The sequence below is a fragment of the Trifolium pratense genome, linkage group LG4, assembly GCF_020283565.1.
Source record: "Trifolium pratense cultivar HEN17-A07 linkage group LG4, ARS_RC_1.1, whole genome shotgun sequence".
NCBI classification, from domain to species: Eukaryota; Viridiplantae; Streptophyta; class Magnoliopsida; order Fabales; family Fabaceae; genus Trifolium; species Trifolium pratense.
In genome coordinates, this window is record NC_060062.1 from 9,727,069 (window position 1) to 9,743,626 (window position 16,558).

General features: G+C 29.2%; 2 protein-coding genes and 1 long non-coding RNA gene across 9 annotated transcripts; 1 reads left to right on the forward strand and 2 right to left on the reverse strand.

The window, feature by feature from the left end:
* Positions 1-210: 210 nt before the first annotated feature.
* Positions 211-2,508, reverse strand: LOC123881985 (cysteine-rich receptor-like protein kinase 24). The gene is made up of 5 exons (XM_045930758.1): positions 2,291-2,508; positions 2,058-2,202; positions 1,813-1,940; positions 1,359-1,470; positions 211-727 (listed from the first exon to the last, which is right to left on the reverse strand). The coding sequence occupies exons 1-5, from the start codon at positions 2,498-2,500 to the stop codon at positions 363-365; spliced, it is 960 nt and encodes a 319-aa protein (XP_045786714.1). The 5' UTR covers positions 2,501-2,508; the 3' UTR covers positions 211-362.
* A 3,131-nt stretch (positions 2,509-5,639) lies between these two features.
* LOC123881986 (SPX domain-containing protein 3) lies at positions 5,640-9,538 on the reverse strand. The gene is made up of 3 exons (XM_045930759.1): positions 9,043-9,538; positions 6,635-6,800; positions 5,640-6,554 (listed from the first exon to the last, which is right to left on the reverse strand). The coding sequence occupies exons 1-3, from the start codon at positions 9,292-9,294 to the stop codon at positions 6,184-6,186; spliced, it is 789 nt and encodes a 262-aa protein (XP_045786715.1). The 5' UTR covers positions 9,295-9,538; the 3' UTR covers positions 5,640-6,183.
* A 2,283-nt stretch (positions 9,539-11,821) lies between these two features.
* Positions 11,822-15,337, forward strand: LOC123924594. Of its 7 annotated transcripts, none has more exons than XR_006814763.1 (7): positions 11,822-12,182; positions 12,297-12,328; positions 12,428-12,456; positions 13,496-13,605; positions 13,861-14,039; positions 14,700-14,842; positions 15,131-15,337. It is a non-coding gene; the product is annotated as an uncharacterized LOC123924594 (long non-coding RNA). The 7 variants fall into 7 exon arrangements; XR_006814766.1 differs by having other exon boundaries at positions 11,822-12,168; XR_006814762.1 differs by having other exon boundaries at positions 12,428-13,605.
* The last annotated feature ends 1,221 nt before the right edge of the window (positions 15,338-16,558 follow it).

Consider the following 16,558-nt stretch of genomic DNA (forward strand, 5'->3'; position numbering starts at 1 on the left):
CGAACCGTTTTTAATTAAATATATATATTTTAATTAATATATAAATAAATATACATGAATAATTGTTCAATATTTCATAATTTCACACATTAAAAAGATAAAATATCACAAGTAAAAATAAAATAAAATTTATAATTCAAATCAAAAGAAAAATAGATGAAAAACAAAAACTTTTCCTATTCCGGTCCAGTTTTGATAACCTTGATGCTTCGCATACTTTGGTTAAAAAAAAAAACAATGCTTCGCATACCAATTCCATGTCATTCTTATACTCTAATCTAATACTAACTAAGGAAGGAAAAGTTATTTTACTTCAATATTTAGCTTATAAAAGCTAAATTTACATCAAGATTAAAAGAATTTCAGAATTTCTTTTCCCTTTTAGTTGATCTAACATCAGATAAATGTTGTAACACTGTAAGATTTTCAAGATTTTGCAACACACCCCTCATTGAAGGACGATTTGTTGGAAAATATTCTATGCAATGCAAAGCCAATAGAGTTATTGCAACACCATCTTCAGAACAATAAAGCCAATCTTCTTGTAAATGTTTATGAACAAGAGAACAATTTGGCTTGAACTCTTTCTTAGCCCAAATATGTATTAGACTATCCATATTTAAGCTTTGTTGTTTGTTCCCAATGTTTGAAATTCTCTTTGTTATTAGTTCAAGCAAAAGTATGCCAAATGAATACACTTCACAGCTTCTATCCCATTCATGACCACCTGCCATTATATAAGGAAAAATATCATTATTTGTTTTTTTTAAGAAGCTAAATTAGCCCACTCAAATTGGGACTGAAGTGAGAATCGAACCTGAGACCTCAAATATCATTATTTGTATTATAAATATGTGGATATATTTCAAAGTTATGTAGTACCGGATGTGTTCGGTGTCAGATGTTAACACGAAACTGACACGTTATCTAGATTTGTGTTAATGTGTTAGTGTCATGTTCAATGTGTGTATTTGTGCCGGTGTTTCATTTATAGTTCAAATTACATATTAGTGATTTTATGAGTCAAATATAAGAGGAAACAAAATCACTTGTCCATAAAAAAGAGGTGGAAAAAAAATATATTTTTATTACTACTAGGTCCGACGAGTCAACCCGCCCCGTCACCACCCCATTTTTCTACCTGGTTAGGTGGGACGGACCAACTACTAATGGGGTTCAAAATCCCAACTCACTCCGCCAAAAATGGCAGACTAAACGGGCTGACCCGATAGGCCCGACCGATTTTGTCATCCCTTATATGTACATTGGGTTCATAGGGTAGGACTACAAATTGTGCATGGTTTAAGCACTATACATAATTATGCCATAGTCATGTTCAATGTATTTAAAAGAATTACCCGCCCTTGGAGAAAAATAAGGATCAATGTAGCTAGTTGACTTTGTTGATTGTTCCTTTTGCATTTTCACTTCACTAACCAACAGCAAGTCAAATAATTTTGGCTTTAAATCCTGCAAAATATATTGTATTCAATAATTAAGAATGATACACATGTTCATATATAAACATTAACAAGATAAATCAATGGCAAACAACTTTATCCTTCTCTTGTAGATCTACGCAACTGCGATCGGGAGGAGGCTGAAACCACTTGATGTCAGAACTGACCCCCGAACCAGATTAAACTGGTGGTGAAAAACCAAATCTAACATCTTAGTTCAAAAATACTATCATATTAATAACCTAGCTAGCAAGTGCTACTAGAAATAAAAACATTAATGTAAAAAAAAAATAAAAAATAAAAATAATTACATGATCAAAGAAGAAGATGATTGCAATGGTAGTGTGCTAACCTTATCAAGAAGTATATGAGATGCACTAATATTCAACACCATGTTTTGTTTCTCTTGCTCATGAATGAACTTTAAGAGCTTAGCAACCTCATGAATTACATCTATTCTCTGAACCCAATTCATTCCATCTGTATCAAAAATAAAATAATTACATAAAAGTATAATAAATAAACATCTTTTTTTAAGGGGGTCAACATAGATAGATCAAAAAAAGTACAACAAAGAAAAAACATTAAAATCAATACCTTTCTTGATTACATTGTCCAAAGTATCAAGGGGATTAATATCATACACAATCCCTTTTATATCTCTCTCACAAGTATAACCAATGAAAGTAGTCAAGTTAGGACAACCTTTCAAATTTGGATTTGTCCAAAACTTCATTTCCTCCTAATAAACAAAATCAAATTAGAGTTGAAAAAAAGAAGAAAAAAATTAAAAAGTCAAAGAGAGAGATTTAGATAGATCAAGAACTTACTTTGATAATGAAATGTTCATCATTATATTTAGAACTTATGTGCTTCAATTTTTCATCATCCAATATTTTCACTAATACACGTTGACCTTGAAAGTTTCCTCTAAACAATCTTCCAAATTGTGTCAGCCCAATGAGATTGCTTAGATTGAAATTGTTTGTACATTCTTTCAACTTCTGAGATGAAAGAACAACAAGGTTTGTTGGGTACATGTTGTACAAAAAAGATGTAACAAAATGGATACATGGGACCCCATATATATCTTGGGATCTTATACGATACTCCGTCCGGTCTTTAATAGAGGAAGTTCATTTTCTAGATACATTGATATATTAATGTATCTAGTCTATGATATAGTCTAGATACATTAATATTTCAATGTATCTAAAAAGTGAACTTCCTCTTATATCAAGGACCGGAGAGAATATAAAAATGATTTAAAAATTATAGTAAAAAAAGTTTGACGGTCAATTTCCTAATTATATTGTAGTTTGACTGTTTCATTTATTATTTATTAATGTTTACTTTTTAAACTAATTTTATTTATTTATTTATAATTTAATTTAGTCGTAGTTGAGAGATTGAACCATAATAAACATACACTAAATTAATGTTGGAAATATTTTATGAAACAATTTTAAATCAGATTTTTAAAATATTGAAGGGAGGTAAACTTGTTGATGAAAAAGTTCTAAATTCTCTTCTTTTCTGTTTTTACTAAAAAAAAAATTCTGAATTGTCAGTGTCAAACGTACGTTTCTTTCATGAGCTGTGTCAAATTCAATGTTTTCTTTCATGAGCTGTGACAAATTTATTGTTTAGTTGACTTTGACTTTTTAAGGTGAACATATTACTCTAACTAAAAAAATTTACTATTTTATTAATTTAAATATTTTTTTTTATGAATTACCGACTAGTTTTAACTTTTTTTGACTCATGACTAATTTATATTTGAATATTTATTTAACAGATTTTTTCACTAATGACTAATTAATTGTTCAATGGTCAACAAAGGTATTAAAATTATCATATTATATTCAAATTAAAATTAATATAATGAATTATTAATTTAATAATTATTTTTAATTTGAATATAATATAGCTAACTTTACAAAATCACACTTATGTGCACCCTAGAAGCTAGAACTATATCATTCAAAAAAAAAAACATAGAGCTATATATCCTCTTAATTAGTTGCTTGTGGTAACAGCTAATTAACAAGCAAGAAACCCTCTAACAATGCTAAGGGTAAAAATGAGCACATCAGTGAGAACATATCCAAGAATTAAAAATATTTACCCTGGAATAATTATTAAAATTAATTTAATAATTATTAATTTAAAAATGTACACCTTTTTTTATCCAAGTTATATTATTACCAAATTTGGATCTCATCTCCCAAATTTGTGGTATTCTTTGTAAAAAATTTGTGTGTAACAAAAAAAAACACTAGGTTTGGTCTAGCGATGAGAATTTGGGTAATATTCACGAGGTCTTGAGTTCGATCTTCTGCTCCATTTTGAATCTTTAATCTTTTTAAAATTTTGCACAAGGATTAAAAAATAATAAATCTTGATAAGTTAAGTATTTTTTGCTCTTACTCACTCTGTGACATTTTATAAGCAAATTTTACATTTCTAGGTTCATTGCACTAAATATATGTTTATAAGTGGCGGCAATCATCATCTTACAAGCCGGTTTTGTAAGGATGAGTTATGTCTGATATAAAAATCTAATACGGTATCAGAGTCTCCTCCACAATACGCTAAGTCATCTGCTATCAGATTTTTGATCGAGCCATCCACCATTAATATTTGCGCACCAAGTCTAATAGTGTTGGACGCGAGGGAATATGTTAAGAAGTCTCACATCAATTGCGAACTTACGAGATGACTTGAATATATATATATATATATATATATATATATATATATATATATATATATATATATAGGGGATTGCTAATTTACAACCAACTAAAAACATGTTGGTGTAAATTAGCAACGTGCACCTTTTATAATAGGACAAAAAAATTCTTGATATTTACTTATTTAATACTAGGAAATTTGGGGTTAATTAGTTAGGTAAAATTTATTAAATAATGTGCACCAATTTACTAATTTACACCCAAACAATTATAAATATATATAACCATAATAAACACAAGACAACCTAGAAAATAAAAAAAAGACAACTTGAGAAACATATACGATCCAAATTCGTTTTTATATTTTTTTAAACAAAAAAACTATTTTCTAGTTTTATGCTCCATATTGTTTTTATAGATGCTCCAGATTAAAAAAAAAAACGATGATTTCTTTTATAGATGCTCCTTATTTGTTTTTATGAATTAGACAATGCATGTCTGTCACTCATTCCGCAGGTTTTAGCAAGAACAGTCGAAAATAATTTTCTGCAATTACACAAGAAAACACTATAAATTAAGTACCCAAAAAAAACTATAAACTATAATTTTCGATTATAAGCAATGGCCGAAGTAGCATTTTTCATTATGATGGTGTGTGTACTTTGGATTGTAATGCAGAGAGTAAATCGATGAACCACTATGTTTTGTTTGTCATTTTATTTATGTGTAAAGAAATTGTGTTTGGATTGTTTGATTTCCTAGGTTGTTTGGTTGCAAATATTTATAATTGTTTTGGTATAAATTAGTAAATGAGTGTACAATATTTAATAAAAGTTACCTAACTAACCCTCAATTTTTTAGTGTAAAATAACTAAATGTCAAGAGTTTTTTTATCTAAAGTGAAAAGGTGCGCATTGCTAATTTACACCTAGTTGGTTGTAAATTAGCAACCCCATATATATATATATATATATATATATATATATATATAAGTCAGGATCCGTTGACACCAACTAGTTTGACACCAAATGTTACACCTCTCAATAACGTTTTAACCGATATAAATTTTATAAAATCCACCGTTGGATTGAAAGTTTACATCATATAGATCATTTGTGTAAAATTTCAAATAAATCCAAAATCATTTGATATGTTATTGAGATACATCAAAATTAACGGTTTTTGTATTTTTTTAAATGCCGTTAATCTTTATGTGTCTCAATAGCATATCAAATGATTTTGGATTTGTCTGAAATTTTACACAAATGATCTATATGATGTAAACTTTCAATCCAACGGTGGATTTTATAAAATTTATATCGGTTAAAACGTTATTGAGAGGTGTAACATTTGGTGTCAAACTAGTTGGTGTCAACGGATCCTGACTCATATATATATATATATATAATAATTTCTTTAAAAAACTAAAATTTTGTGATAAAAATAAAAAATTAAAAAGGCTAAAAATTTGAGGAGGAAGTAATTATCTCCGAAAAAGATAGAGATGTCACATAAGCTACATTTCTTCTGACTAAAAAAATCACCAACAGGGCAACAGGCAAATACTTGTTTTTTATTAATTTCTCTGTAACTCCGTAGAAAATCCAATACATTGACCATATCAAACCAAAAATTACCAAAATAATTAATGACTTAATATTTATCCTAGAAAGGCTTTTGTTTTCATCTTAAGTAATTCACATGTTTCTTAATCAAAAGGGAATGTAAATTAACATCAACTAAACTAACATGTGTTTATACCGAGCAAAAACTCGGTTGATAAGCTAAGAAACATCGAAAAAGTAATAATCAGAACGTCCAAAGTTTTAACTCCAGAAACTAAAAAAAAAACTACTAAAAGAGTTTAATCAAGAAAAAGTAAGAAGTAAAGTCTACTCTACCCCTTCATAACTAGCACGTGTCCTGCAAAACGTGTTACACACCATTTTAACTTCAAATTTGTGATCAAATTTTTGTGAGTATAATCATCAAGAAATCACCATCCCTATCATCATCAATTTGAATTACTAAACAATTGGAACAGCTGCATTAAGTTGTATGGATTGAATGAGATCAGAGTCTGGCAAATTGAGAGGAGGCAAAGAAAATGCACTTTGTGTTGAGCTACCTTTTCTCATTTCTTGCATTGTAAGTAAAGCCGTGACCGTGTTTCTAAAAATTCCTTCTCCTGCTACTACAATAGCTTCTTTTGCTTCTTTCGCTCTTTCAGCTTCTTCCTCGGCTGGAAACACTGCATCAATTATGGTTTCACATTCTTTCACGAGTTTTGAAATTAGGTCAGTTGTGAAAAACGGTTGCTCCAATACTTTTTGAATGAATGGCAAACGAAGTAGTCCTCCCGTCCTTTTATCATATTTCTTCAAAATTTTAGCCAACCCTACAAAACTTAGATCTATAATTTGTGCATCCATCTATATTTAGGGAACTTAAATTAATAAGTCAAAATTACGATGTTACCTGTATAATTAATGTTGCTGTAGTTTACTAATAGAACCATTTCACCATGAAAATCAACAATAGCTTTTCTAATTTTTTCCATTTCATCCTTATAATCAGCTTCTGAAGGCTGACTACCATTTGGACCCCACAATTCAACTACTCTCTTGATTCTTTGTTGTACTTCCTACACTCAAAATTCAATTATAAAATCATCGTCATATCCAACATTCAATTTAAAATTTTCTTTGTAATAAAAAATTAGTCTAACAAACTAACTTTTCCTAACAAATTAACCACTAACATTCTCCTATAAAAAATATGAGTGGATAAGTCTCACATCGACTATAAATAAGTAGAAGAATGATTAATTTATAAGAGAAGTAACTCATGAACCTAATGCTTTAAGATTTTCGAGGGAAACGCCACATTTCCACCCAAAACTTTAAGACATTAGATTCATGAGTCATTTCTCTTATAAATTTATCATTATTCTCATTCATAATCAATGTGAGGTTTAACCACTCACATTTAAAATCCAACTAATTGAGCCATATCTTCTACTATGAGAATTTTATTTACGGCAGAGATATACACAAATAAGAAAATAACAAAGTCAATTAAAAATTATTTTTTAGTATGAGACTCATTAATCTCTTATTTGCTTCTATTATAATTGAAGCATGCAATAAGAAATGTTTAATCTTTTTCCCAAAGTAAAGTGAATAGTGTGACTCAGTCTCTTATAAAGAAAGCAATATTCCTATATTGTCTTTTTCTCTTAATCTAGTTCCACGTTGTATTAATTCTTTTTTATCATGGATGAAATTCATTGATTCCCTTTTTATTTTTTAAAATGAAGAAATAGAAAAATTGTTGCGTATAGATCAGAGAACCTCATCTAAAACAAAAATATCAGAATATATGATATAATGATAAGCAACACATAGAAAGAAGGTGCTAAAGTTGCATGAAATTATGGGCCAAAAAATTATGAGCATTTTTTGAATTCATTGTACAATCCAAGTGCATATGAAGCTTATGGACCACAATATTCATCATACTATATCTCAGATTCGATAGCAACGTTCTACTACAAATTTAAGCTCTGAAATAGACTTGCTCTTGTGTATATTATTCCCCATGACCATGAATTTGTATGATACGTTCATTTTTCCTATGAAAAGCTTGTCAATTAAAAACAGTTTTATTTTTTTTAATCCGGTAAGTAATCACATGATCTCAATGTCGTTTTCTATTTTCTTTTTTAGACATAGCTTGTGTTTAAAAGGTTTTTAAAATAATTTATTTGGCTTTTTCAAAGAAAATCATACCAAAAGTACATGGAAAAAGTACACCTAAATGTTGTCCTTTATTTACTACTATCATTTTTTTTTTAAGAAATTTACTATCATTATTTCTCCTAAACGATTCTTTTTAGAAAATACTTATTAATCATTTGAACTCAATATCTTAATTTAGTCATTATTTTTCTTTCTAATATTGATACAATTAAAATGATTATTTATTGAGTTAATTAAGGAGATTTTAACCAACCCATTTTTCTTAACTTTTCATCGTGGGTATGCTACAACTACCATCAGCTAGCGTAATCACAATTTCCAACAGAAATTTTCAATCTTGTACTCTTAGTAAGTAAAGTAATATTCCAACGAATATTCTTTAGGCATAAACCAGGTATTATCATCAATCGTACGAACAAAACTAGCCCATTCAATGATGGAAACAAAATACTCCTACTAACAAATTAAAATTCTTTAATGAAAAATAAAAATTGTAATATTGAAATGACATAAACATCTTTAACCTAAACAATAAAAGTTTTAATAACAAAATTAATCAAATTATTAAACATATTTTATCCTTAAAAAATTCTAAGAACTAATTTTACAACTCTTTTAACATCTTGTTGTAAGAGTTGTAAAATATAGTGCGCCGTAAAAGATCTAAATCTTATATATGTACCAAAAAAAAAAAAAAGATCTAAATCTTATATTAATTAGTGCATGTAAAACACGTGTGTTCTTGTCGACCCGACACGTTAACAGTTTACACTATACTTATATCTTATATGACAATCCATGCAGTTTGACAGTCTTATAAAGAAACAAAAACATATATACTATCTTAGTATCTATATTATCTAATTTAAAACAAAAGTTATTATAAAAAAAAATCATCAACTTCACTTTATAACTGAAAAAAAATTAAAGTATTAGCAAGCATGGGGGTATTGATCATTAATTAATTAATCAAAGAATTCTTGATTATTATAAGAAGGGGATTATTTCTTAAACTATTGTCTCTTACTCTTATGAGAAGCCTTACATTATAAGTTATCAAAAGAGAAAATAAACTTTATAATTTAACTTAAAATTAAATTTGAGCTCTTTATAAAATTATATTACCTTATGTCGGATAATGAAATCTTCTTCTTGTTCCATGAAGAAACCATTGAACTTATCAATCTCATTGTTCAATAAATACATAAACTCAGCCTCAGCTTTTCCATAATCAATTGAAGAACCATTTAGCAACGATGTTGGTGCCGTTGATAAAAGTCGCAACAGTTTCTTCAACTCTTTGTAAGACAAAAATTTGTCCCTCCATTCTGGCAAAGTATCTTGAACTTGTTGCTTAAGTCTCTTCCCAAATTTCATAATGTTAAAAAAAAAAAATTAAAAAAAAAAATTAATATATACTTTTTTTTTTCAAATGGAAAAATGTGAGTTGGTTTGATATGGTGGTGATTTATGAAGATGGGAGAAAGGGGTGTACGGGGGGGTTTTAATAGCAAAAGAATTGTTAGAATATTAGGAAGCATATGCTTAGCGTGTGATGAAGTGGCGGTTTAGAAAATAGTATAAAAGGGTAATTAAGATGGAGCATGAGAATTCTTGGGAAGCATATTCTGTTACTATATGTTTACAATGGTCATACTTAAGGACCAAGACTTTGAAAATTATTTTTTTTTCACTTTTTCTTGGTGGCAACTCATTATGTGGGTTGAGTTTAGTAACCACACAAGGGGAACAATGTAATGTGAGGTTTGTCAAGTGTGGGTCCTATTAATTGTTTTTAAGTAAAATGAACTTATTGCATTTATTCAATATATATAATTGAAGATGTACAACTAGGTGGATAAAAAATGATGAATACTACGCTCTAGCAAGATTGTGAGCGATTGTAATTGTTTGCCTCCTAACATAAGTTATGTTGTAAAATGAGAAGGGAGTAAAGTACCAAGTTCATTGGTATACAAACAATCATTATACAAAGCATTCACAACCATTTGACAAAGCGAGCGCAGTAGCTTCGCATTCAGCAGCAGTAACTACAAAGAGAAATATCGTAGTACATGCTTGGACAAAAGAACTCATGCTATCACGAAAGCATATACCAATATCGAACTTCCCTTCTGTCATGAAAATAGCTCCAACACTTCAGTCAATTTGCATAAGATTTCTCCCAAGTAAGCATGTGAGCAGACGTAGGATTCATATTAAGTATATTGCGACACCAATTAAAGTCTGAAGTAAGCCTACATGAGGTCATCAGGTTCACTTGTTTAATCTCTCAAATGCATTGATTACGCACGCGCCAAATACTCCAAAGTACGGCAGCATAGAAATGTTATTTAGTCTCTTCCATGTTCGAAATAATGAAAAAAATAATAGAGAAAAAGTTGTCGCTTTTATGGAGAAAGTGTGTCCTACTAATTGTCACTTTTTTTTGTCTTATAAAAATGTCATATTTAGATAATTGTGGGCGGTTATTAAAAAATGGTTAGTTGAGTTGCACTACTAGAAAAAGTTTAAATACCGACGGAATTTAGAGACGAAATTTATTTCTTCTCTAATAGAGACAAAATTGGAGACGGAAAAAAGTAGTTAGACACCGAAATTAAAATATATGTATTAGTCACGGATTTTAGAGACGAAAATTTCTGTCTCAATAAAGTTTTGTCTCTAAATCCGTCTCTACTTTATCATTTTTATAATTATAATTGAAAATCAATAGTTGGAGACGGAAATTAGAGACAGATTTTTGCAGTGTCTAATAATTTCGTCTCTATATCTGTCTCTAATTAGTCAACTTGATATTAAAATAGTCAAACATTTGTCAGAGACAGAATTTATTCGTCTCTGAATTAATCCGTCTCTGGAATCCGTCTCTATAAATGAAATAACATTGAAATTTCATCCCGCCAAAAATTTCACGCCAAATTTTTTTTGTGCGCCCAAAATTTAGAACAAAATGATTTTTCTTATAATAAGATTTTTTTTAATGTTTCAAAACACATTTTCCTGAGTCACAATTTTCCTTTTCTCTTCACAATGACTTAACGCTCACGAACTCAGTCTCTTTTCTCTACGTTGTCTCCGCCACTCAAACTCAATCTTCCAGTCACGACCTCAATTTCCACCACACGTTATCATCACCGCCAGTCACGATTCTTACCTCCTCCGATCACAATTCGGAGGTAATGCTTTTCTCTTAGGTTTCTTGATGTTTTGTTTTTCACCTTCTCTTATAATTTAGAGATTTCTAAAAATTTCGAAAGATACTTTTCATTTGTTTACCATCATAAAAATTATCTATTACTAATATATTAAAATCGATTACCAACAAAGTTATTAATTTATCCTTATTACTTTTAACCACGTTGCAAGTTTTATATTTTTTATTGTAATTTCCCTACAAAAATAAAAAATTATAAGATAAATACAAAAAAAAAAATAGAAAGAATATAAGATAAATACAAAAAAATAAATAAATAATATGCTTAAAAATAGAAAGAAAACAAATTATTGATTGGAACAAAATTTCACTAAATAAAATATAAGATAAATAAAAAAAAATATAGAAAGAATACAAGATAAATACAAAAAAAGACGATATGATTAAAAATATAATCAAAACAGATTAAAGACGATATGATTAAAAATAAAATCTTATCACGTACACTATTTAAAAATAATAATTTTTTCAATACAAAAAAAAAATCTAAAACAAATTTACTCTTAATTTTGTAAAAAAAAAAATCCATTCTTTTTTTCTTGACAAAAAAAAAACTAGATTTATAAATAATTTTTTTTTATCTTAATATAATAATAAACTTAAATATACTATAAATAATTTTTTTAACCGTAAAAAAAAAAAAAAAGGAAAATTGATAAAGGTTGAAATTGTGGCAAAGCAACGCGGGCGATATTTTCAATCTCCAAAATTTTCACTCGCGCCCATATTTCATCTCTTCCCTCTTCTGTCTTTTATTTTCCAAATCAATCCTAAACTCAAATCAGTAGTTTGCAGTTGCACAAATCATCAATTTCCTCAACACTATCATTTTCCCTTTTGTTCGAATCATGAACTCGAATCTGGTTGTACCCAAAAAACCCTAAAATCATGAAGAAATCCATTAATCCTAATCCCTAATCGTTTTATTTCGTCCTTGTTTCCGACCCTAATCATTCTTCTCTTTATGGATTGTTTCCAATTCCGCTTGCTAGGTTCTCTTTCTACGCATACTGGTACGTCTCAAAAGGTATTGTTGAATCTCAAATCTTTATAGTTTTGTTATCATGTAAACTCAAATTTGGAGGTTTTGATTTTCGTTAATTTTTTATTTGCTGAAATTTGTTTTTCTGTGTTGTTTCAGGTTTTATAATCTTTTTTCCATCAGATTTAGAGGTTTGGAGTTTATTTAGGTTTTCTCTTTCTGAGTTATTTCAGATTTGTTGGGTTTTTTTGCTATAAGCTTCTTTATGTTAATTTATTATTGTTTTTCAGGGACACCAAGGAGTCTTCTTCATCCACCCGTGAGTCTCTATGATATCCAAATCAAGCTTTTATCTTCTGATTCCTCTTTTTCATTTTAGGCACTCATTTTTATTTCTACACCCTTTTTTATACATTTGAGTTGTATAGCATCATTAGTTCCATTTGCTTTCAATATGTTTAGTATAGTTATTATTTGAGACAACAAAGAGAAATAAAATAAAATTCAAAATAATATAAACTGAACATCTTTGTGTGTATATTAGTGTTTGTGCATTTTTTAAAGGGTAATTAAGTATGGGCCATCATGTGCTTCACCTTTAGTAAAATCAGCTTTATAGTTTTGTTAAACAGACTCATATTTTGCGGTTTTGATTTTAGTTAGGTTTTGATTTTTTTTCTTTCATTTTTAACTATGTGTGTAGTTTTTTTTATACTTTGGGTGATCTTGGGACCAAATGTACTGTTTTGGAAGACAAAATTTAGTGGAGGATGTATTTTGTTGCCTAAATGTTGATGTATGGTCCGTGTTTTTCCTGCATTTTCTCTATCATTTCTGGATCATTGTTGTTTTGTTTCTGGTGCAGGGTAGTTTCAGTTTTGGTGTTAAGACAGGGTTCTCATGTATTGGTTTTTGTTGTTACGCGTTGGGGATTGTTGTTTGTTTTTCTTCTGTTCTGGTTTTGCGGTTATCCGTTGGATTTTAGGCTCTATTAGTGCTGGTTTAGGTTGGTTACTACTGTAGTTTTGTTTAGCAGGTGGTGTTGTCTTGTTGAGCCTTTTTAGGCTTTTCTAATTGACTCAAAAGTTACCAAGCCACAATCAATATGAAACAATGAACTATGTATACTATATATTAGATATACCCCTTATTTCAAAGTCAATGGGAGTAAGAATAAAGATAACTTATTTTCTTGTAGTGTCAATTTTAAGTTCTCCTTTTCTTTATTTTAATGACATCAATAGTTATATTTTAACTTTTTTTTTTTTGGTCAAGAGTTATATTTTAACTTTAAATATAGAACACTTGATACTCACTATGCCTCAGATGAAATAACTTAGTTACTTTCACATGTTCAGCTTCTCAATACTAGCATTGTTCTAGTACTCAAGAAGAGTTGAAGCACTTGATTTGCTCATTACTTGTTTGATGGGATGCTCTTTAGTTACTAATTGATTACCACAAAAATGTAAGTTGTAATTGTTATGGATGAAAAATACTTTATAAAATTGACACTATTTTATGATTCTAGACTTTTGTTGAAGTTAGGAGGCTCATGTTGGATACTTGTTGCACTGAATTTTTTTTTCTGGTGGTGTCAATTATAGTTAGAAATTTAGTCTGGTGCAGTGTATTTATATTGTAACATTGTATTCCTGCATACTGTTGTCATTGTTGTGGATGAGAAGTACTTTATTAAATTGACATTACTTTATGATGTTAGGTTTTTGTCAAGGTTAGGATGCTCATATTGGATAGAACTCCCTGTTCAAGTCAATCAAAGCTTTAAAGCTCTATCAATGTCAATATGTTCCAGCTGTAAAACAAGGTAGTCACATCAAGTGAGAAGTTTGATAGGCTGGCTTCTGGGAAAATACATCTGCTGCTTCAAATGATATAAAGGTATTAAATGCCTTATTTATCTCAATATATTTGTTGTTTTTTTGTCTACTCTTAGGTCTTCTGTCCAGCTATTTTTAGAGCAATTTTGTTGCATTTTATGTGTATATCCTGGGTTTAATGCTTAGAGGTGGATCATGTTCTTAGTTGATAATGTTAGGCGATTACAAGTGGTAGTCTGTACACCTTGTGGATGTTATATGGTATTGTGGCACTTGCAGGCTTGTTTTGTTTTGGATATATCCCTGCTAGTGCAGTGTAAATACCCCTCTTAACTATTAAGTTTTTGTGATTTTCTTATAAGCTCTTAGTCATAATACTTTTTATTCTTTTGAACTCCTATATTATGCTCAAGTTATATCATAGTGATACTTGATTCAATGCAGATTTTTGCCACGAGCGCTTTTCCTTGTCCATATCTACACAATCCTTCGGATACCTATTTCAGGATCATAAACAGGGTTGAAATGCTAAGGAAACTTTGAATTTGGCTAATGTTTATTTGGTAGATTATCTTTCTAATTAAGAAACTGCAGTGGAAAACTTGAAAATATTTGAGGATTATCGTCTAGCTTTAGGTGCTTCCTATGTTTGTAGCAATCAGAACATGGCTATCTTTAGTTTCTTCTTTCCCCTTTTAATTCTTTGCTATTTAATATACAGGTTAAACCGAAAGTGATGTAAAAGATACATAAAGGAATTAGAGCTTATAAAGACACTTCACAGAGATCAATCTAGAGATGACATAGACTATGTAAGTCATGAGCTAGAAACTTTATATGTTGGATTAAGCTTCTACTAGCTAGGTAAGTTAAGTCTTGCAATTGGTTTGGATATTATGTTGTAGTTGATACTTTGTATAATGCCATTTGTTTTTGCATTTGTGACCCACATAGGCATGCTTTGTACCTCTAGTTTACAAGTTTGCCAAAATAAGATAACTTATATTTTTATCTTGCAGCACTGAGACTTAACTTGAATATAATTTATGATACATAGTTGTGGTTAGATTAGACTAAAAATAAAATAGCTTGTTTTTAGTTGATGACATCTATTAAGTTGAATTTATAACTTATATATGTTTTTTTCGATAGGTTCAAGACCAAACAAATTATCCAAGTCCACACATTGATGAAGATGGAAGAGATGAAGATTAGAAGCTAATTATATTTCGACGAATTAGCTTTAGTTACTTTTCGTTATGTATTTTTGATATTATGTAGTGCCACAGTGGTGCATTTGATACTTTGTAAGAACGACAAATTTTTATGTTAATGTTACAAATTTGGTGTTGATCAAAATTTGATTTTTTCACATTCTAGAATTATATGAATTATATATAGTAAATAAAAATTAATATTTAAAAAATTGTATAAGCATTTAATTGCTAAATAGACAAAAAAATAATAATTTATTACGGATGGTAATAATAACTAATTAGAGACCGAAAATATTTGTCTCTATGGAGACAGAATTTTTTGAATTTAGAGACGGACAATTCTGTCTCCAATAGAGACGGATTTATTGTGTTTTGAATTCAATGTTTAGAGACGGATATTTATTTGTTAGTGACGGATAGATTCGGTCTCCAATCAGAGACGGAATATAAAATCCGTCTCTGATAGTTTAGAGACGAGGAAATTAATGACAGAAACAAATCTGTCTCTAATTCTGTCTCTAACATGCTTAGTGACGGAATATTTGTATTTTAGAGACAGATTTCTCCCGTCGGTATTTAAGATTTTTCTAGTAGTGTTGGTATGGATTGATCCAAAAATTAGGGGTGAATATGGTAAAATTAGTAAAAGGGTCAAAATTGTTATGGGTTGATCATGATTTAGAAAGCTAGTTATAAGTATTTTATGATGAATGATTATTTCGGATGCATATCCTATTATATCAATTGTAAGTTTATTATAGACATTAAGCCGATTTATGTTATTAACTTTGATGCGGTGAGGAATAATAATATTACAATAGGTAAATAGGTAATTTTTTAAAGTTGGCATGAACTAGGACTCCCTTTGGTTCTTCAATTTTCGATTTTGGTCAAAATAAGCCTAAAAAAGTTTGTCCACATACAACTCTAACTAAAACAATTTTATTTTATTTTTTTGACAAAAACTAAAACAGTTTTATTAATCGTAGTTAGATAGGTTAAGATATAATAAATAAGGACATGTGGATAATAGAAATAAGGACATTCTCCCATTTTAGTCCTTTCGATATATAGATTTTTTTTTTATAAAAACAAACTTAACTCGTTTCATTTATCAATTGATTTTCAATACAAGGAGAAATCGAATAAAAAACATAGCGGCTAGCCCAAGAATTGGCCGCCCTAGCTAACTTATGAGCAACCGAAGTCGCTTGATGCTTTACAAACATCACCTCAAAGTTTGAATTTAAAAGCAACAAATTCGTAATAATATAGATAAGAGTAATAAACATCGATACCCCTACATGCTTTGCGTGAACAACTCCCGCAATTACCACATGTGCATCACTTTAAAAAATAATGT

Bases quoted from the DNA above. Each gene is read 5' to 3' on its own strand.
- LOC123881986 (XM_045930759.1), bottom strand. From the start codon at position 9,294: ATGAAATTTGGGAAGAGACTTAAGCAACAAGTTCAAGATACTTTGCCA. The intron at 6,801-9,042 runs GTAATATAATTT...TTTTGAGTGTAG, and splicing joins ATTTCATTATCCGACATAAG to GAAGTACAACAAAGAATCAA. The intron at 6,555-6,634 runs GTAACATCGTAA...TAAGTTTTGTAG, and splicing joins CAGCAACATTAATTATACAG to GGTTGGCTAAAATTTTGAAG.
- LOC123881985 (XM_045930758.1), bottom strand. From the start codon at position 2,500: ATGTACCCAACAAACCTTGTTGTTCTTTCATCTCAGAAGTTGAAAGAA. The intron at 2,203-2,290 runs GTAAGTTCTTGA...TTTGTTTATTAG, and splicing joins ATGAACATTTCATTATCAAA to GAGGAAATGAAGTTTTGGAC. The intron at 1,471-1,812 runs GTTAGCACACTA...TATATTTTGCAG, and splicing joins CTCATATACTTCTTGATAAG to GATTTAAAGCCAAAATTATT.